The sequence below is a fragment of the Lampris incognitus genome, chromosome 1 (assembly GCF_029633865.1).
Source record: "Lampris incognitus isolate fLamInc1 chromosome 1, fLamInc1.hap2, whole genome shotgun sequence".
Lineage (NCBI taxonomy): Eukaryota > Metazoa > Chordata > Actinopteri > Lampriformes > Lampridae > Lampris > Lampris incognitus.
The window spans coordinates 15,383,374-15,405,675 of NC_079211.1; the positions used below are offsets into that span (position 1 = coordinate 15,383,374).

Consider the following 22,302-nt stretch of genomic DNA (forward strand, 5'->3'; position numbering starts at 1 on the left):
CAGTTTTTGTTATTTAGTGTTGAGGAAAGGGGTGAATGGGAGAAATACGATTACTAGACACCCAGCAAGCGCTTTGGGTGTCTAGAAAAGCATCATATAAATGTAATGATGATGATTATTATTATTATTATTATAACACGCATGCAAATGCAGCATGCAAAAGAAAAAAGAAAAAGAATAAGCGAGTCATAGTAGATAGACAATAAAGGAGGAAGAGAGAAATTCGTTGGTGGGTTGAAAAGCGGTGACGCGGATCCATAATAAAGTAAACTGCAACCGCGTAGTTATTACGCTCGGCTTCACCACGATTAGTTACGGTCGTGTTGCGTTTACTTTGTAACACGTTACCCCGTCTCCTTCCTCCTCCACGCCTACCTCAGCCTCTCTTCCCCCCTAACCTGGAAATGAAGCGGACGCGGTTATAAATAAATAATATTCTATCTTTGGTTCAGGTTCAACCCCCCGCCCCCCTCGCGCCCCCCCCCACGCGCACACACGCACGCACACCAACAGACGCCGTTTTCCGTTGATCGATCATTTTCACGCTTCAGTCCTCGCTACGCTCGTCGTTCGTGATTGTCGGATTGCCGAACCGATCCGCGTCGCAGAGCCTCCATCGGGCTCGGCCCTGGGCGTTTTCGGACGCATCCGGAATCAAACGGCGTCAGGATCGGGACGCCGCCAGCTTGGTTGACCTGGATGTGAAATCCCAAAATCGGGCTGTGTTTCGATTTTTTCTCTTTTTTTTTTCTTTTTCTTTTTTTTGACGGCCCGTTTCGAATAAGAGAGAGAAAAAAAAGAAACCGTGACTGCAACAGCTCGCTAACTCACAAGCCGTCATTTTTGTTTTCCCGAATTATATTTCATAAAAAAGGAAACACCAAAAAAAAACAAAAAAAAAACAGCATGGGCGAAGTAGGAAGTGCATCGCTAGCGCGTTAGTTGTGTTGCAGGCTGCAGGATGGAGAACAGGTTGCAGGAGCGGGTGGCAGCGCTGCGTGTTGTTAGCCGGTTAGCTGACCTCGGCTAAAGGCTCCATAGCCCGAGAGCCGAGTTCGGGTTTCGCCAGTCATGCGTTTGAACGGGCGCACCATTCTCGTTATTTCCGCGCCTCCCCCCCCCGAGCTAGCGGCTTTCTCGGCACAGCGGACTGGCAGCCTTCGCCGGGGAAAACACTCTCACCTGCGTTGAAACTTGGCAATCGGGATTTCTGCCGTCTCGCAGCTGACCAAACCCAGCTAGCCCCTTATTGCCGGAAGGGTCTGGACCCCCTTGCTTCCTATACGGTCGAGGGGCTTGTCGGCCACTTTGTTACGGGCTTCAAACAACTTGTCGTCTGGACTCTTGCGGAAACGTTTGCGTTTAGGGTTGCCAAACTAACGACCGCTATGGCTCAAGAGGCGTTTCCCTTGCATTTGCTGGTTTGGAATAATCAGTATCTGGAGCTGGACCGAGAGCTGCAGAAAAACGAGGTAAAGAGACAGAAGAGGGAGGGGAGGGGGGGTCAGTTTTATATATTTGCAGGTTGTAGACCAGTGGTGTCCAATTATGTAACGTCTGTATGCAGGTTTCCTTTCCCAACCCAGCGCTACAGCAGCTGGTTTCACACACCTTCAGCTGAAGAAGGCGGCGGGCCGTTCAGCCCGATCACCTGGTGTAGTGATCGGGCTGAAAGGAAAATCTGCATTGCACATGGTTACGCACCACGCTTGTACTTCTTTGACTTTGACTGTCCCTCTTTGGTGTCCGTTCGTATGGCGCGGAGTGCCAAGAAATTACAGGTTTTGACGCCAGCCGACCACAACACCAGGTGATATCACTGGATGGCACACCTTCATCCAAACACGACTGATTCAGCTAATTACCTGGTGCTGTGAATGGCTGAAATGAAAACCTGCATGTGATTGGACACCACCGCTATACCTGCTGGATAAATTGGACAGGTGCACTTGTTTTGTTTTACTGTGGTGCGTCAAGCACCCCCCCCCCTGCTGATTTTTTTTTTTTTTGCATGTGCGTTTTGTCCTGCAGCAGGATGTGGGGCGGCTGGACCCGCGGGGTCGCACCCCGCTGGAGCTGGCTGTGTGCCTCGGCCACCTGGAGTCAACCCGGGTACTGCTCCGACACTCGGCTGACCCAACGCATTGCAACGCACAGAGCTGGACTAGTGAGTGGATGCCTCTGCACTAATGTCTTATGTAGTCGGGAGGTTTCCTATCCCGGTTCTTGGGTATCACAAGCTCTCCTGGTTTTCTATTCTGCAAGGTTGTATTACATTCACCTGTTTGCTGGGTTTATAACCTCCCCGATTTGTGGCTGGAATAACTAGAACAACATATGAATGCAATTAACTACCTGGTAGAATAGAAAACCAGCAGTATTGGGGGGCACTCAAGGGCCGGATTGAGAACCACTGGCTTAAATAAAAAATATCCAAAACAGACGTAGCCAACCGTGTGACATGGAGTGCTGGTCTGTCCTCTGGTTGAAGTGAATAGGTGGTGTAGTGACAGTAGTAACTGCAAACTCTCGGCACTCCAGACACAGGTACATGGTTGCTTATGTCTAATCCTGCAGGACATGTCATTAAATTTGAATGTTTGTTTTCAGTTTTGCAGGAGGCGGTGAGCACTGGGGACCCAGAGCTTGTTCAGCTGGTACTTCAGTACAGAGACTTCAAGCGGGCCACCGAGAGACTGGCGGGCATCCCAGAACTTCTCAGCAAACTAAGACAGGTACAATCTCAGGATTCACCGTGTTCCTGAAAATGAAAGCTCTGGGTTTTTATACGTCACATGCCACAGTGCAAAGCATCCGAGCTTCAGTCTCGGCTCAGAGCTTTTCTTTCTTTTCTTTTTGTTTTGTAAAAGTTTGGAAATTTCAAGGCAGTGGTTGGGCTTGCGGAACAGAGCAAGACTGCCATCCTAACACGGCAGGCTTTATACCCTTTATTTACTGATGTGCAGGTATCAAACGTGTTAAGTCTTATATATGGCAAATTTCCCTCCAAAGTCATCCGTGCCTTTTGAATTTACACTCGTGTGTATTTGATCGTTTTTTACAGGCACGGGACTTCTATGTGGAAATGAAGTGGGAGTTCACCAGCTGGGGTGAGTGTGCTGTTTGCTTGTTTGTTCATTTCCCTCCTTGGTATCACATAGGGCAGTTTCAGCACCAAACAAGTGGACAGATCTCCGGTATTCAGCTGTCAAGTCAGTCTGTACTTGGAGAAAGACACGGCTGGCAAAATGACCTCGTCTCATCAATATTTATCCCAATAGCCGATAGGAAGGGCGGGGAGGGTTACCCTTTAAAAAACATATCCCGTAACTGGTTTCTAATACACCTGCTGATAGTTTTACAATCATTAATGAAATTCAATGGAGTAGTCAAGCTCGCTTGTACCTTGTAAGGTCTTTTTTATTTACGCAATCTACTACTACTACTACTATTATTTTACAGAAATTGCGGTTGAATTGCAGGAAAATTAATTTTGCGGGCTGAGTTTTGCAACGTTACTGGTGTTGTTTGCAGCAGTAGTCGCCGTGCATGTGCCACTACCAGTCAGCTGATTTCACTGATATGTCCAGTGGTTCCCGTTCCCCCGCTTCCAATTGCTGCTGGTCGTCAGTTCTGTCAGGTAGCTAGACATCTCCGCCTGCTGATGCAGGTCTAAAACGTCCTTGATTTAGATGAGAGTTTGGGATTGAGATCTCTTGGATCAGTCTGCATCTCTCCAGTTGAATTTGTTTTGAAAATTGCAGTAAATTGGGGCAGTTTAGTCGGAGTGAAAAGCTGCACAGACATGGCTGTTGATGGTGCATTGTACTGCAATGGAGACCGCTATGCTGCAGTCACTATCAATTTTCATTTAGGCTTTTATCAAGATCTTAAAGGAATAGTTATTAAGCTCTTAATAAAGGTGTTAAGCTCCTAATGCCTATATTATAATCTTATTGTGTGCATGGTGTGTAGTGTGCTGTTTTTAAAAAGCTATCAAGGACTACAGGTGGATATTTTTTGTAATTGGATGATTGTTTCATTACATGTCGACCATATCTCATCTCTGCTTCACCATTTCTCTCTTCTCCTATTTCAACCTCTTCTTCTTCTCCTCCACTCTTTTATTTCCGCTATCTTTTTACTGTTCTGTTTGCCAACCTCACTCTCCTTTTCTCCCATCAACTTCACATCTGTGACCCTCGACCACACCCCGGATGCGTGCCCCACATCGAACCTCCTTGTGTCCTGTGGGCTCGCTCAACCCCCCCCAACTTCCGCTACCTCTCTCTCACCATTCCCACCCCATCCCACCCCAGTGCCCCTGGTGTCTAAGGTGTGCCCCAGTGACGTCTACAGAGTGTGGAAGAGCGGGTCGTGCCTGCGTGTGGACACCACCCTCCTGGGCTTTGAACATATGACCTGGCTGAAGGGCCGGCGCAGCTACATCTTTAAGGGAGGAGGTATGTGATGGAGGGCAGGAAAAACCAAAGGGTGTGAAAATATGAGCATATGAATTTGAGCTAGAAAGCAGTTAATGAAGAGTACAGAGCAGTTTGTTTGTTTAAGACATAACGGCTAAAAAAAATGCTCTAGCTTTTTCAGTCCGCCGCTAGAAGGGACTGACTCTGCAAATCTCTTGAGCGGTACTGCAGGTTTCTTATCACACCGAGGTCCTGCACAGCATCCAGCTATTCAACTCGTGTTCATTAAATAAAGAGCGAAGTGTATTTAAGAAGTGCTCCCCTCGGTGTGTCTTGTCTAGGGAAACAACTGTCTCTCTGCCTCCACCCTGTGGTCTGTTTTTTTGTCTGTGGTTGTGTCAGTGATAAGTCAGTTTGTGAACTATCTTGTGAATGTGTGCTTCCATTATCACGTCCGAGGAAGGCCTCTGTGGGCCGAGAAAGTATTTTTTTTGTCAAAAATGGCATGCTGTTTTTTTTTTTTTGAAAGCAAGATGGCAGCACGGTGGCGCAGTGGTTAGCGTGGTCGCCTCACAGCAAGAAGGTCCTGGGTTTGAGCCCCGGGGTAGTCCTCTGTGTGGAGTTTGCATGGTCTCCTCATGTCTGCGCCGTGGGTTTCCTCCGGGTGCTCCGGTTTCCTCCCACAGTCCAAAGACATGTAGGTCAGGTGAATTGGCCATACTAAATTGTCCCTAAGTGTGTGTTTCGGTGCTGTGATAGACTGGTGGCCTGTCCAGGGTGTCTCCCCACCTGCCGCCCAGTACTGGGATGGGCTCCAGCATCCCCGTGACCCTGTGTAGGATAAGCAGTTTGGATAATGGATGGATGGATGGATGGATGGATGAAAGCAAGATTTGGACCTTGGTATCAGGTTGTGGTGTCCATTATCCCAGTTTACATGTGAATTTCCCTCGGTAGATGATGGGGCCATGGTGATGGAGGTCGATCACGAGAAGCAAGTGGTGTACACAGAGCCTCTGGTGCTGTCGCCTCGCGATGCCCCCTCCCTCCTGGCGGCCATGCAGCCGTCACAGGAGAACACGGCTCAGAGGCTCACATCCCCCATAGTCTCCACGCACCTCAACACGCGCAACATCGCCTTTGAGAGGTAACGCAGACCCAGACCGATGGAGACAGTGATACAGAACACACTCCTCTCACCCCACGACAATGCACTGCAACATGTTGTGTGTCACCTTCGGTCAGTATTGCATCATCATCAACCTTTTTATGGTTGGGTAATGTATTTATGTTACTATGAACTGCAGATTTCTGTTGGCAGCTCCAACCTATCGATATAAAACTGGTTCAGCTGTGGCTCTCAACTGCGGTATCGAAGCATTTTTCTGTGCAACTCAAATTCCCTGACAAAATGTTTGCATAAATAAACCTGAGTATTAGTTTATGCATAAGTTGTTAGTGCTTAGGTCAAATTCAAGCTTACCTGCATAAACGAATCAGCATATCCCCAGTAGACCGATGCCGTGGCCACTTAAAATCGAACCCTGGAACGGTTTGTTTGCAGTCAGAACGCAGTCCAACCCAATGGACCAAAAACAAGCTTACCTGATGCATCTTTGGAATAGAAATTGTTGGGTGAGGGGCGTCCGGGTAGCGTAGCGGTCTATTCCATTGCCTACCAACACCGGGATTGCCGGTTCAAATCCCCGTGTTTCCTCCGGCTTGGTCGGGCGTCCCTACAGACGCAATAAGCCATGTCCGCAGGTGGGAAGCCAGATGTGGGTATGTGTCCTGGTCGCTGCACTAGCGCCTCCTCTCGTCGGTCAGGACGGGAAGGGGGAACTGGGGAGAATAGCATGATCCTCCCACGCGCTATGTCTCCCCTGGCGAAACTCCTCACTGTCGGCTGAAAAGAAGCGGCTGGCGACTCCACATGTATCTGGGGAGCCATGTGGTAGTCTGCAGCCCTCCCCGGATCGGCAGAGGGGGTGGAGCAGTGATCGGGATGGCTCAGAAGAGTGGGGTAATTGGCCAAGTACAACTAGGGAGAAAAAGGGAGGGGGGGGATCCAAAAAAAAAATTTGTTGGGTGACTACATTACTGTATGCATTATTCAAATTGAGCTTTCTCATACTGAAGGGTCTCAAACCAGTGCGTCTTCATACAAAATGCATCAACACATTATTTTCGACAGGAAGTCTAGACCCACGTTCAAAGTGAATGTGATACTTGTATTGTTAACAAGGGTATAACAGCCAGAGACTTGAGAGTTTGCTCCATTTTTGATGCATTGTTCGCTTGTCTTTCTTTTCCGAAGATGGCGATGAAATTCCTGCATGAAAATTCTGACCAGTGAGGGAACAGTTTGCTCGCGCGGGGCATTTTGTGTAACAATTTTGGTCCGTTTTTAAATATTTCCATGTGAAAGCAAACCAAACCAGGGTGCGAGTGCAACATTGTAACAAATTAGTCCCTGGTGCGGAACAAAGCAAACAGACTGTCGGTGTGAAAGCGCCCAAACTTCTTCTTGTCCCTCTTTTCTCTGCCACCTTTTTGGATGTACAGGAACAAGTCAGGGATCTGGGGCTGGCGCTCGGAGAAGACTGAGATGGTCAGTGGCTACGAAGCCAAGGTCAGTGCCTCTTGAGCAGAGGTTGGATAGCAGGATGAGATATACAACACAGGATACTTGCTGCTGTTGACAACTGACACCATCTGAATTGTCCCAAAAGGAAAATCTGGTGATCCAAGTTGCTCTAAACAAGCAAACTGCTATTTAATACATTGTTTGACTGCTGTGACTGTCACTAAAATACACTATGATCCCCTACTGGGGTTTGGCTCTCTCTGTTTCGAATCAAAAGACACTCTAGGGGGTGTCTGGGTAGCGTAGCGGTCGATTTCGTTGCCTACCAACATGGGGATCGCTGGTTCGAATCCCTGTGTTACCTCCGGCTTGATCGGGCGTCCCTACAGACACAATTGGCCGTGTCTGCGGGTGGGAGGCCAGACGTGGGTACGTGTCCTGGTCTGCACTAGCGCCTCCTCTGGTCAGTCGGGGCACCTGCTCGGGGAGTGGGGGGAATAGCGGGATCCTCCCATGCGCTACGTCCCCCTGGCAAAACTCCTCACTGTCAGGTGAAAAGAAGCGGCTGGCGACTCCACATGTATCAGAGGAGGCATGTGGTAGTCTGCAGCCCTCCCCGGATGGCAGAGGAGGTGGAGCAGCGACTGGGGCGGCCCGGAAGAGTGGGGTAATTGGCCGGATACAACTGGGGAGAAAAGGGGAGAAAATTCAGGGAAAAAAAAGACACTCTAGTGGAAAAAATGTATACAAATCTGGCTCAGAGGTTGCAGACCAAAGCTAAATTTAGTCCCTTTTTCATATCTGCATATTTATCTAATCTATTTGTTTTTCCCACACTAGTCCTTTTTGGACCAGAAAACACATTCAACATGAACAACAGGTCTCAGTCACAGGAAAACAAGCATAAGAGCATTTTTAATAACGCTGTGGACAGTCTTTGAAAGAAGGAGAACGAGTACACACTCCTGAATAAGACGACTTTCTCGAGGCCTCGTGAAAGATCAGATCTTTTATAGCCTTAAAACACCCGGGAATGATGTTCGGTCCTTCAGTGTGCAAAAGAAGTGCCACAGACCTGTCAGTCATATTGTCCCTTTGTGTGTTAATGGGCCCAGGTTTACAGTGCTACCAATGTGGAGCTCGTGACTCGGTCCCGGACAGAGCACCTATCAGACCAGGATAAGTCAAGGAGCAAAGGTGAGCGCACACATCCACACACACACTTTTGTACTGAGAATAACCTATAAAGAGAATAACCCATCGTCTCCTTGCCTCATTTTTACCCAGGCTCCAAGACCCCTCTGCAGTCTTTCCTTGGGATAGCTGAACAGCACACAGCTCACAACGGGGTGAGGGCAGTCAGACATCGCCATCGACGGCCACATTTGATGCAACAGGTTGCAGATAACTGACAGTGTGTGTGTCTTTCTCCCTGCCATCCTCCTCTTCTCAGAGCAATGTGTCCCAGTGTGCCAGCCCTCACAACCCCACAGCCATCACAGCTGAGGAATACTTTGACCCAGACTTCAACCTGAATGGGCGAGACATCGGGCGACCTGTGGAGCTGACGAGCAAAGTGCAGAGGTACCCTGTTGTGACAATACTACAGTAACATGCGACCCCCAGACAGGTGTATATTGCTAATTGGCGGTCCTTAAAATGTTTTGCATGCACCCAGACATGTAGAAGTGCTGATCCAGGATCAGGGACTGTATTCCTCCTTACACCACTCTTTGTTTTATAATGGACAAACCTGATCATGTAATCCTCAGTTTTTGCACAAGGGTTGACTGACTTATTCCTCCCTCACCTTCCTGTTGTTCCCCCTCCTCCCTCTTTCTATCTCTCTGTGTGTCTCTCCTTCCTCACCACCGCTGTCTAGGTTTAAGGCCACTTTGTGGCTGAGTGAGTCCCACCCTCTCTCGCTGGCTGAGCAGGTGACGCCCATCATTGACCTCATGGCCATTTCCAACGCCCACTTCGCTAAGTTGCGGGACTTCATCACCCTGCGCCTGCCACCGGGCTTTCCTGTCAAGATAGGTGGGTGAGAAGGGTCTTACCCAGTTTATTGTTCATGTCACTTGGCCAGCAAGTGTAATGCAGTGAGTAGGGAGAGTATTCTTTGATCTGAGGACCCAACGCATGGCTAATCTGCACCGCTGCACTTCCGCTTCCGGTGTGGGAAGATGGCGGCGCAAATTCACGTTTGTGGCGGCCTTACCCAGTACCGTCCATGCAGTGTCTTTGTCCATGTCTGCATCTAAGTTTGTCTTTGTTTGATGGCTGGGAGAGCTGGCGCTGAATCGACTGGGAGAGCTTGGTCTGCTGCGTCCTGTGGGCCCAGGGACCACGGCCCTGCCTGGAGCTGTGCCTGAAGAGGCAACACCAAAGGCGGTCTGACACGCAGAATCGGGGTATGCTAAGCTAACTGTTAGCCCATGCAGACTGGCAGTTCTGATAACATCGAGAGAGGTCTGGCGGCGGCCTCGCCTAGCCTTGACTGTGTTTTTAGTGTCGTGGAGTGCCGGGAGGTGTGTTGGAGATGTCTGGTTGGGAGAGCTCGCATTGGATCGGCTGAGGGAGCTTGGTCCGCTGCGTCCTGTGGGCCCAAGGACCACGGCCCTGACTGGAGCTGCGTCTGAAGAGGAAACACCAAGGGTGGTCTGACAGGACGTGGAAGCAGGGCAGGCTAAGCTAACTGCTAGCCCATGCAGACCGGCAGTTCTGACAGTCATCCTGGCTGGCGTTCATTGTCCTGGACAGGGATTTTTTTTTTTTTTTTAGTTTAGATACATGTGTTAGTTTAGATATACGTGTTCTTGTAGTTTTTGGATGTGTTTTTGTCTATGTGTTGCACTGCGGTGAGCTGGGGGAAATGATGTTTTGTTTCATGTCATATGGGCAAAAGCACGAAATGAAACGACAAAGTGTTTTTGATTCTGAAGCGTTAATAAGCCAGGCAATGAACCGGCTATATAGATGCTGGGTAGTGATAATAGTAGCAGGTTCATGATAACAATGTGTTCATAATAACCAGATGTAGAGCCTCCTTTGGCTGCACACATTTCCTCCGCATGAATAGACTTCCTGTATTTCTCCAGAGATCCCTCTGTTCCACGTGTTGAACGCCAGGGTGACCTTCAGTAACCTGTGTGGCTGCGACGAGCCGGTCAGCACTGTCACCGTTCACAAGACGGAGGGTCTTTGTGAAGCTGGTAATTATTCATACTCATGCACATGCGTGTATGTATACACACCTGTAAGCTTGCACACATGGCTTGTAGCTGACCATTGCAAAATTTTCCAAAAATTCCCCCCTCACCCAGTTCCTTAAATTCTATCTCATCTCTTGTACATTTCATCAAACCATCCCCGCTGCTCTTTGTAGGCTGTCAGATGTCGGGGAAAGTGGTGATGATCGCTGAACTCAAATTGGTGGCTTGCCGTGTCAGCCATTAATGTTGTTGCAAACGGTTAATTGGCTCACAGTAATTCTTTGACTCCTCGCCTTTTTTTCAGGCCAGTCTCCACCTCCCTTCCAGTGTGAGGTTGACCCCTCGGTGTTCGAGCCCCCTCCAGACTACACCACGCTGGGCCCGGGCCGCAGTGAGCCCATGAGGGACGAGGACGACAACCTGCTGCAGTTTGCCATCCAGCAGAGCCTGTTGGACGCCGGCACAGAGAGCGACCAGGTCAGACAAATAAATGCCCCTTTATTATCATTTTTATTTCTTTATTCCAGTATTCTACGACTCGGGAGCACCAATGGACCCAGCTTGGTCCATAAATTAAATCTTATCCAAGTGCTGCACTTGCAGTCACTAGTCTCCCTTCAGTGGTGCTGTTGAGGTTTTATTTATTAATTTCTACTTTGGTCATTTGTCTGGACTTAAATAACTTATCGGCATCATGTCAGAACAGCTCCCTGTTTATACTACTATATATGCCATGCCTGTCCGTCCTGGAAAAGTGATTCCTCTTCTGATTTTTTTTTTGTGGTGTTTTTCCACATCCAAATTGAGGTCCTGTGGTGTCATACACTGCAAAGAATTTAACATGATTGTAAAAACCTCACGGCGGCACAGTGGTTAGCGCTGTCGCCTCACAGCAAGAATGTCCTGGGTTCAAGCCGCGGGGTAGTCCAACCTTGGTGGGTCATCCCGGGTCGTCCTCTGTGTGGAGTTTGCATGTTCTCCCCGTGTCTGCGTGGGTTTCCTCCGGGGGCTCCTGTTTCCTCCCACAGTCCAAAGACATGTAGGTCAGGTGAATCGGCCATACTAAATTGTCCCTTGGTATGAATGTGTGTGTGTGTATGTCGGCCCTGTGTGATGGCCTGGCGGTCTGTCCAGGGTGTCTCCCGCCTGCTGCCCAATGACTGCTGGGATAGGCTGCAGCATCCCCGCGACCCTGAGAGCAGGATAAGCGGTTCAGATAATGGATGGATGGATGGATGGATGTAAAGTCTTCTGGGACTAAAATTCTGATTTAGTGCTATACAATTAACCTTGACTTGAGTTAACTGCATGTAGTAAGTGTGGTCACCTGCCCCCATTTCTCTGTTTGTAATTTGCATTATTTAAAAAACAAATCCAAATAATGATGTATACTATTCTCTAGCATTTGATGTGAAGGACAATGGGGAAAAAATAAACCAAAAAAAAAAACCCAACAACATGTATTTTCATAGGTGACTATCTGGGAAGCCCTGACCAACAGTCGCCCAGTCCTTCACTCACCCCTGCATGAGGAGGACTCTCAGCTGGAGAGGTGAGACTTCCCTCTCTTCTCTTCTTTGACCTCCATTGCTTCACACCTAACCCGTCACACTACCATGAAGGCTCTCATTGAAAGGATGAATGCTTGTACAGCAGGTTTAAAGCAGAATACAACACACTTAGCAGAATTACCTTATTTTAAAAAGGAAAAATGACATCAAAACCAGTTGTAAATCACTGGTCGATCTGTTCCACGCTAGGAAAGGATGAATGCTTGCACAGTTTAAAGAAGAATACCGCACACTATGCAAAATGTAGATTTATTTATTTTGGCTTAAATGATCTCAAATTATCCAGATTTTAACCATTGATAAGTTTGTCCTACATTTAGAAACAAGGGAACCAGCATCGTTATTGTTATTTTGCACTGCCTTCCAGCCTGGAGCTGCTCTATGAAAACCATTTCATCCATTTTATTTTTTATTTTTTTCTCTGTCATAAGTCCAGATGTGTGTTATGTTTTTGCAGTTGTCAGTTCTAAACCAGAAAATCCCTTCTTTATCCTTTTCATTCTCCCTGGCCAGTGCGTCAACGCGGCCCAGATTAAGAGCCGCCTTCTTCCACTGCCAGGCGCTCTCCGCAAACCTGACCGTCCTAAGTCGGAGGAATAATCATGTCTCAAAGATGAGACTTGCTGCTCTCCCTCTGTTAGGGGGGGATGAAATAGCACTGAGTCTATCTGGGATGGCTTTAGCCCATCTCATTACATTTTGATGGAATATATTTCTCAGTGACACACAGGGACGGGCTGGTCGGATGTCTCATAGGCTGACGGGTATTTGGAGTATTTCTTGTTGCTGTTCTGAAGCTCGGCTCGGGAATTGTTATCTTTACTATTCAGGGAACTCTCTCGCACCTTTGGTATTTTAGTGGAATGTGTCTGGATAGAACAAGGCGGCGGTCCCCCTCTGTCCCCCCGTCTTCATTAACTTCTTGTTCTTTGATCTTTTAACACTTCAGTGTTTCAAGATGTTGGTACAAAGATGATAAAAGGTAAACAAGCAGCCATGGTCATAAGTTCTACATGTATGAAGTAACAATGGTGCGTCCACTTTGGGGGTCATAACACACACACACACACACACACGAATCAAATTCTGAGGCAAATTGTTCAAAATCTGTCTCCACCTGGTTTGGTGGTGTAATAAATGGGTGGAGTATTTTATATTCAGTAAAAAGAAAAATACCCAAACAAGAAATTGAAACATGATCCTAATCGCTGGGATTACCACCCGCATCTTGAACTTTTTTTCTCTCTCCTCAATTGTACTTGGCCAATTACCCTACTCTTCTGAGCTGTACCGGTCGCTGCTCCACCTCCTCTGCTGATCCGGGGAGGGCTGCAGACTACCACATGCCTCCTCCGATACATGTGGCGTCGCCAGCCGCTTCTTTTCACCTGACAGTGAGGAGTTTCGCCAGGGGGATGTAGCGCGTGGGAGGATCATGCTATCCCCTCCCTCCGAACAGGTTCCCCAACTGACCAGAGGAGGCGCTAGTGCAGTGACCAGGACACATACCCACATCCGGCTTCCCACCCGCAGACATGGGCAATTATGTCTGTAGGGACGCCCGACCAAGCTGGAGGTAACACAGGGATTCGAACTGCGGATCCCCGTGTTGGCAGGCAACGTACTAGACTGCCATGCCTCCCAGACGCCCCATGAATCAAATTTTGAGGCAAATTGGTCAAAATCTGTCTCCACCTGATTTGGTGGTGTAATATGTGGGTGGAGTATCTTGTATTAAGTGAAAAGAAAAATACCGGAGCAGGAAATTGAAACACGATCCTGGTCACTGGGGGTACCTCCCACATCCTGAACTTGAAACTTGAACTTGGTGTAAACCAATGAATGACTGAGGGGCACTGCATGATTTCTCAGTTATTTGGATCAATTATTCAAAAATCTAAAACTATAGTATGCTTTGGAAAATGATCAGGAGTAATTTTTTTCATTCCAGTCATTCCAGTTCATTATTTCTTCCTCTTGTGAATGCTTTAATAGGGCAATTCAGGAGTCCCTTACCATCTCATTGGCCAGTAGGGAGGGAGAAGACCCGGCAGACCCCATCCAGCCCCCATCTCTGTCCCCGCTGGACCCCGCTGCCAACTCCCCACCGTCTTACACCACAGTGTCTGAGCCGCGGTTGTCAGGACACTTCAGTGCGGCGACCAGCTTTGATGAGCAGCTGCGTATCGCGATGGAGCTGTCATGCAGGGAGCAGGAGGAAATGGACAGGTGAGGACGATGGGGGCGGGGGGGGGGGGACAGACGTGTAGTGGCCAATAACCAATCAAATCAACTTCTTCCAACAGCCAAGCCAGGTCTCATTCTAAGTACAAGGGGTGGTTGCGTCATTGTAGTGATTTGGTAAATGACCGGATGTTGCGCTCCTCCTCCAATCAGGGTTTTCTTTTGATTTCTGTGGCAGGAAGCGGAAGGAGGAGGAGGAGGAGCTAGAGAGAATTCTTCAGCTGTCACTCACAGAGAAGTGAAGTCGCCATATAACGATGGAGACGGGTCTTCATGGAGAACAATCTTGTTAATTTATTCTGTTTGATTCAGAAGGTTGTTTTTTTTTTATTCCGACATATTAAGTTATTACAGATTTCCTATTTATCGCTTTTTCTTATTCGTCTCTTTGTCATATGCAAAGGCTGCTACAGAAAGTATATATAAGACCAGAAGGATCGATGGGGGATAAGTTGACACGGTGGGAGGAGTCGGATGTAAAAACAGGTACTCTTACAAACACTGCAGTGACGGAGGATGTTGAAGGGAGTGCGTTTGTTATTCTTTTTTTTTCACAATCCTATTGTCTGAGTGATTTAATGATCCTTCAAATGTATACCTATGATGATATAAACAATCTTATCAATTATAATGATGCGACATTTAAAAATACCATTATGAATTCATAAAATGATAAAAAAAAAAATCTATTTGAAGCAGCTTTCTGTCGGCTGACTTCTGTGTGTGAAAAATAAAAGATGATTATGGACTTCAGTTGTTTTGGCATCAGCGATTTTTTAAAAATGATTATATATTTTTGCTCATAAACCTCATGTACAATTCATATGGTGTAATTTTCTATTGATTTAAATCAAGGCAATCGTGCATCTCAACAAAGATCACGTTTTAACATTTTGCTCGTATAATATCTCATGGGCGGCACGGTGGTGCAGGGGTTAGCGCCACCGCCTCACAGCAAGAAGGTACTGGGTTTGAGCCCCGGGGTAGTCCAACCTTGGTGGGTCATCCCGGGTCGTCCTCTGTGTGGAGTTTGCATGTTCTCCCCGTGTCTGCGTGGGTATCCTCTGGGGGCTCCGGTTTCCTCCCACAGTCCAAAGACATGTAGGTCAGCTGAATCGGCCGTACTAAATTGGTATGAATGGGTGTGTGTGTGTGTGTGTGTGTGTGTGTGGGCCCTGTGATGGCCTGGTGGCCTGTTCAGGGTGTCTCCCTGCCTGCCGCCCAATGACTGCTGGAATAGGCTCCAGCATCCTTGGACCCTGAGAGCAGGGTAAGTGGTTCAGATAATGGATGGATGTAGAACATCTCATTAACAACTGCAGTTCCCGCACAAAGTAAATCCAGCTGATCCTGGGAGGGCCGCAGACTACCACATCTTCAATACATGTGGCGTTGCCAGCCGCTTCTTTTCACCTGACAGTGAGGGGACGTAGCATGTGAAAGGATCACGCTGTTCCCCCTCCACCCTGAACAGGCGCCCCGACCGACCAGAGGAGGCGCTAGTGCAGTGACCAGGACACATACCCACATCCAGCTTCCCACCCGCAGACAAGGCCAATTGTGTCTGTAGGGATGCCCAACCAACCTGGAGGTAACAGGGAGATTCGAACCGGCGATCCCCATGTTGGTAGGCAATGGAAAAGGTCACTACACTACCCGAATGCCCTCTAGCAGACACAGTTGATTACTTTGGATTGAGGTACGGTACTTAACCCAAGAGGAGAAATTGGTTGCTGAACTTTCAGGCACAAAGGTTGACTAAGACCGCTCTTATTTTCAAGACTTGGTTGCAGAATTAACATGAATCACTGCAACGTTAAGTCCATTGTTTTGGCCCATGGATGTTCTGGCAGCTGACAGTGTGGTGAAATTTAACTTTATTACGTCATATCAATGCAACTGGTAAAATATAATGGATAATGCCAGCGCTCACTGCACGGATACCCAGCACCTCTGCAGCAGACACTGAAGTTGGGAAAGGTTCATGTCCTTGCATATCTGCTGGGAACACCAAGTCCACGTTTATCTTGTTGATGTCAGCATTTGAAGCCAATTCACTGTTCAAACAAGACCAATCAGTCGTACCTTAACAAGATGAGATAAAAAGGCCCATGATACATTTTCCCTCAGATCTGGGTCATGCAATAGATGGTATCAATGAGACCTTACAGTTTTAGCTCAACATAACTCACTAAAACCATGAGCAAATGCAAAATAACAGAACTTAAATATTCTCTAAGGGTATTTATATTTAAATGTCTTCATGCATGCTCAATAATCCAGGTAAAAACAAATCACAGAGGTGAATCAGTTCATCTGGACACAACGTTTAGCAGGAGAAACGTTTCATCACTCATCCAAGTGACTTCATCAGACTCGGCTGACTGCAGGTATCCCAACCCTTATAAACAACAGTTGCATAATGACCAAAACCAACGATTGGTTTCATATGCAAAAGGGCATGACCATTAACTTGAGTTTCAGTGGCCAGGTGTACTATCCATAGAGCATTTGGGAATAGTTGCAAATTATTTAAATGCCTTACATTGCTCCCGGTTCCATAAGAAACTTGGATTTGAACTGGCACGGTGGCACAGTGGTTAGCACTGTCGCCTCACTGCAAGAAGGTCCTGGGTTCGAACCCCGGGGCTGTCCAAACTGGGGGTCATCCCAGGTCGTCCTGTGTGGAATTTGCATATTCTCGTGTCTGCGACGGGTTTTCTCCGGGTGCTCCGGTGACCCCCACCATCAAAAAGACATGCATGTTGGGGTTAATACTCCTGTCTGTGCCCCTGACCAAGGCATGGCAAGTCAAACTGGAGTTGGTCCCTGGGTGCTGCACGGCGGCTGCCCACTGCTCCTAGCTACACATCTAGGATGGGTTAAATGCAGAGCGTAATTTCCCTACAGAGATCAAAATATATCAAAAACAAAAAATTCTATTTCATTGGTTGCTGATATGACTTTACTTTCACAATGGCTTGTTAACATTGCAGATGTTTCCCCTCTGTTGTTTCTGTAGAGTTCTCCATAGCTCATCCTTCAATTTACCTAGCTGAAGACAGACAGCATGGACAGAAATGGAAAGCCATCACTGATCTGTCTACATATGGAGGTCTACTGTGCAGCATTAAACGTGGTCGCTAATAAGTACTGACGTGAATCAATTCTTTTAGTTTCCTATGCAGATATGGAAAATTAATTCTGAGCACAATGCTATTGCAAAAATCTAAGCATGCCCACACAGATATTCTGTAGCCACACTTTGGGTTGTCAGCAATAGGCACCAAATAGTTGTTCTCTTCTGCCTTGGTTTGACGTTGGAGTTGGAGAATCATGTCTTCTCCCATTTTTGAGCAGACCATGGGTGCCAATTTAGTGCTGGGCTCCATTCTGGGTGCTGCTGAGGAGAATGTGGTGCACTTGGGAACAGCTGGTATCTCTGTTGAACACATGCGCTAAGGAGCAGTGCTGAATCCCTACAAACCTGTTTTTGGTCTGCAGGCTTTTTGTAAATGAGGACTGCTGCATGTCAACCTCTGATGTGATGTGGGAGAATTTCTGTTACTAGATTCAGTGGTTTTCTCACCGACGTGAGTGTGACTTCACAAAGAGATGAAGACTGGACTCTGTCTTCTCAAGAAAGTATTTAAGAACCTCACCCGAGGATACCGTCACCCAGAAAAGCAAACAGGCATAGAGAGACGGACAGTAAAAAGATAACACAGGAGAAGGAGAAGGACTCATACTTCCAGGACATGTTCTTCTGCAGACAGACTTAAGGGTGTTCAATGGTATCAAGAGTGTCCTCACAGTTTTTATATTTCCTATATATTCAAGTATTGTGATCATTATTTCCTAATATTTATTGCTTCTCTTTTCTCTAGCTTATGCCTTCAACTCCAGCACTCCTTTGATATGTTCATTCATTCATTCATTCATTCATTCATTCATTCATTCATCTTCAGCCGCTTCTCTGGGGTAGGGTCGCGGTGGCAGCAAGCTAAGTAAGGCACTCCAGACGTCCCTCTTCCCAGCAACGCCCTCCAGCTCCTCCTAGGGGATCCCAAGGCATTCCCAGGCCAGATTGGACATGTAGTCCTTCCAGCAAGTTCTGGGTCTCCTCCCAGTTGGCTGTGCCCGATAAACCTCCGAAGGAAGGCGCCCAGGAGGCATCCTAATCAGATGCCCGAACCACCTCAACTGGCTCCTTTTGACGTGAAGAAGCAGCAGCTCTACTCCAAGCTCCCTCCGGATGTCCGAGCTCCTCACCCTATCTCTAAGGCTGAGCTCAGACACCCTACGGAGGAAACTCATTTCAGCCACTTGTATCCACGATCTCACCCTTTCGGTCACTACCCAAAGCTCAAGACCATAGGTGAGTATTGGAATGAAGATTGACTGGTAAATTGGGAGCTTTGCCTTCCAGCTCAGCTCCTTCTTCACCACAACGGTCCAGTACAACGTCCGGATTACTGCTGATGCTGCACCAATCCACCTGTCAATCTCCCACTCCATCCTACCCTCACTCGTGAACAAGACCCCGAGATACTTGAACTCCTTCACTTGAGGCAACAACTCATCCCCAACCTGGAGGGAGCAATCCACCATTTTCCGGTAGAGAACCATAGCCTCAGACTTGGAGGTGCTGACTCTCCTCCCAGCCATTTCACACTCAGCTGCAAACCGCCCCAGTCCTTTGATGTGTTGCCTGTAATGTTGGTAATGCTGTAATCTGAAGCCATTGTTTCCATTGCACAACGCTTTGGATAAGGTCATCGGGCATTTGCCTAAATTATAAATGGGTTTGTTAATTCCTTAAATTAAGGCTAATGATAATGATCCTTTTGATGCTTTTCAGAGAGAGTAAAAAGTCAAATTTGTGGTCCTTCAATATTCCGATCAAAGTATGGGTACTTGCGGGCGTTTCCAATTCAATGACAAAACCTGTGTGTGTGGAGCTCACCCTGTAGTTTTTCATGACAGGTCTACCGAAACACAAAGAAGAGGACAATTATCAGGCTTTGATAAACAAAAACATCTTTTACGAGGCTTTAAAGCCAGAAGTAGAGATTGGACGTTGTTGACCAACATGCATTTTGTTGTTGATGTTTGGGGGAGTGGGAGATACCTAGATGAGTCAGAGCTCATGGGTCATGCTTGTGGTTGACCTCAGATAGCAAAAAGCTGAGCGTCCAGGTAGCATTGCAGTCTATTCCGTTGCCTACCTACACGGGGGCCGCCATTTCGAATCCCCGTGTTACCTTCGGCTTGGTTGGGCGACAGACACAATTGGCCGTGTCTGCGGGTGGGAGGCTGGATGTGGTTATGTGTCCTGGTGGCTGCACTAGTGCCTCCTCTGGTCAGTTGGGATGTCTGTTCAGGGGGGGGAAGGGGAACTGGGGGGAATAGTGTGATCCTCCCATGCACTACGTCCCCCTGGTGAAACTCCTCACTGTCAGGTGAAAAGAAGCGGCTGGTGACTCCACATGTATAGGAGGAGGCATGTGGTAGTCTGCAGCCCTCCTCGGATGGCAGAGGAGGAGGAGCAGTGACCGGGACAGCTCAGAAGAGTGGGGTAATTGGCTGGATACAATTGGGGGGGGGGGGTAGCAAAACGCTACATGTCTTACTTGAAGGTGGTATCTGGGTGCATGACTAAAGTCGAATCAGTCTACACACTGTTACAGTTCACTGCAAATAGAGATAAAAGCGAAAGTTGATGTCAAAGGTCAGACCTGGAGTTTACTTCTCTCAGCGCCAGGGTTTAATTTTTTGAAAGGGGTGGAGGATGATGCCTCCATACTCCAGGTTCTCCTCCAACATCTGTTCCACGTCCTGGCGAGTCACATTGTAGCGATATCTGCACAAATGGGTGGGGGTTTGGGGGTATTTAATGTTCATTAATTGCCACTGAGGGTATGAAATGCAGTACATGGGGGGAAAAACAGACTTTGTTGCCTCACAGAGGGCAAGAACAAGACACACGCATGATCACAGACTATCTGCAAGAACAACTGAAAGATGGCTAAAAGTTGGAATTATGGGAAGGGGAAGTACATCAATGGTGGGGTGGGTAAAGGGGATGATGGACAGACCCTACCATCCAATGACTGCTGGGATAGGCTCCAGCATCCCCGCGACCGTGAGAGCAGGGTAAGCGGTTTGGATAATGGACGGATGGACAAATTAAAGGAGGCAAACAGGCCAGAGTGGGAATTTAAGGAATCCAGGCAGATCTGGCAGCAGACGTGAATCCCTCAAAACCAGATGTGAGATGCTCGTACTTACGAAGGCATAACGGGGGTGCTTTGCTCGTACAGGTCTTGGACTGAACGAGCAGAGCTGGAGGAGGATGGAGAGGTCAAGAAGGAGGGACGAGGGACGTCCAGGTGGTGTGCCGGTCTATTCCGTTGCCTACCAATACAAGGATCCCGGTTTGAACCCTCGTGTTGCCTCCGGCTTGGTTGGGTGTCCCTACAGACAATTGGCTGTGTCTGCGGGTGGGAAGCTGGATGTGGTTAAGTGTCCTGGTCACTGCTCTAACACCTCCTCTGGTCGGTCGGGGTGCCTGTTCGGGGGGAGGGGAAACTGGGGGGAATAGCGTTATCTTCCCATGCGCTACGTCCCCCTGGCAAAACTCCTCACTATCAGATGAAAAGAAGCGGCTGGCGACTCCACATGTATCAGAGGAGGCATGTGGTAGTCTGCAGCCCTACCCGGAATCGGCAGAGGGGGTGGAGCAGCGACAGGGAAGGCTTGGAAGAGTGGGGTAATTGGCCGGATACAATTGGGGAGAAAAAAGGGGGACCCCCCCCCCAAAAAAAAGAAGGGACGAGGTGGGAGTGGGAGTCATGATGTGGGTCCTTGTCTCCTCCTCTCCTCGACCAGCACTTGCAGTTTGCTGGGAATCTCCCTCTGCCGGCCGACAAGGAAAGGGTTCACATTTGTTTTTGAGACCGTCTTCCTCTCCCTCCCCCAATCAAATGGGAGTTGAATCGATCTCTAGAAACCTCATGGGTGTCATTACTGGCTAATAATTAAGCAGGAAGGGCTGTGAGGGAGTCATAGTGTTTACGCATTTTGGATTTGTATGGGTGTCAGTTTACAGTGTGTGTGTGTGTGTGTTCTAACATATTGAACTCACTTTAGCTACAGTCATGATGAAACCCTGCCACTCTTCTCCTGAGTCGGGGTTGTCCATCTGTGCTACATGTACTACCTCTCCCTTCCAAAGGGATGCCGGATGAACTGGGGTCGACTGGCCCAGTGTAAACTGAAACCATAAACTCACTTAACATTGACAGACGAGCCACAGACAGTCATTTCTTGGAAAGGAAATACCCCGACCATTATGAGAATTGACCACCAGACAGTGAGTTGATCCAGAGCCTGATAAGGGAAGAGGGGTTGGGAACATGGAGAGAGATGCAAGGGTTGAACTGCAATAGACCTTCAGTTGCACTTTGTCCTTGTGCAGTATAAGAGTGTGAAGACGGTCGGGGTCTTCCCATTGAACGGAGAATCTAACGTCACGAATTTCAACATCTTGAGTTCAGTCTTCTCTGTATACCGACATGGAAGATAAATATATATAAAAAAATCAACAATGTATGTGTGTGAGCTCATTTCTTTTAGCCGATAAATGCCTATAATGTAAAAAGCCACCCATTTATCTGAAATAACAATAAAAAGCTTGTAAGAAGCATCTTGGTGGGAGAGCAGAAAATACGCAGGGGTCCAATTGTAGACACAAATTAATTTTTGGGAATTTTTTTTTTAAAATTTGTGTGGCCAAATAATTTCAGATGGAAATGATGTTGCCGTTTCGTCATCACAAGGCTTCAAGCTGCTGAAAGTGTAATTTCAAACATGAAGTAAAACTTTTCTCTTACTGCAACCTGTGAGTCACCTTTGGAGAAAAAGATGGTGGATCCACAGAGCTCCGCGTGATACCTTTCTAATTCCTTCAAAAGCAACAGAATTTACTTACTTTTCTAGCACTGGGTCCAGTGCAGCTAGTACCAAAGAGACTTGAACACTTCAAGTTGAAATCAATCCCCTTACATTCTTTTGTTTTTAACCCCCCCCCCCCCAATTGTATCAGGCCAATTACCCCACTCTTCCGAGCCGTCCCGCTCGCTGCTCCATCCCCTCTGCCGATCCGGGGAGGGCTGCAGACTACCACATGTCTCCTCTGATACATGTGGAGTCGCCAGCTGCTGCTTTTCACCTGACAGTGAGGAGTTTCACCAGGGGGA

The 22,302-nt window shown here is 47.8% G+C and overlaps 1 protein-coding gene across 1 annotated transcript; it reads left to right on the plus strand.

The window, feature by feature from the left end:
* Positions 1-575: 575 nt before the first annotated feature.
* ankrd13d (ankyrin repeat domain 13 family, member D) lies at positions 576-14,782 on the plus strand. Its single transcript, XM_056282763.1, has 16 exons — positions 576-1,472; positions 2,032-2,167; positions 2,611-2,735; positions 3,065-3,110; positions 4,320-4,463; positions 5,382-5,571; positions 6,990-7,056; positions 8,127-8,208; positions 8,299-8,360; positions 8,465-8,595; positions 8,894-9,051; positions 10,113-10,226; positions 10,531-10,703; positions 11,699-11,778; positions 13,793-14,026; positions 14,220-14,782. Exons 1-16 carry the CDS (start codon positions 1,389-1,391, stop codon positions 14,281-14,283), a joined length of 1,890 nt encoding a protein of 629 aa, XP_056138738.1. The 5' UTR covers positions 576-1,388; the 3' UTR covers positions 14,284-14,782.
* The last annotated feature ends 7,520 nt before the right edge of the window (positions 14,783-22,302 follow it).

Excerpts from the sequence above, each read along its gene's own strand:
- ankrd13d (XM_056282763.1), top strand. The coding sequence starts at position 1,389 with ATGGCTCAAGAGGCGTTTCCCTTGCATTTGCTGGTTTGGAATAATCAG. Across the intron at positions 7,057-8,126 it reads TCAGTGGCTACGAAGCCAAG|GTTTACAGTGCTACCAATGT; the intron begins GTCAGTGCCTCT and ends TAATGGGCCCAG. Across the intron at positions 10,227-10,530 it reads GGAGGGTCTTTGTGAAGCTG|GCCAGTCTCCACCTCCCTTC; the intron begins GTAATTATTCAT and ends CCTTTTTTTCAG.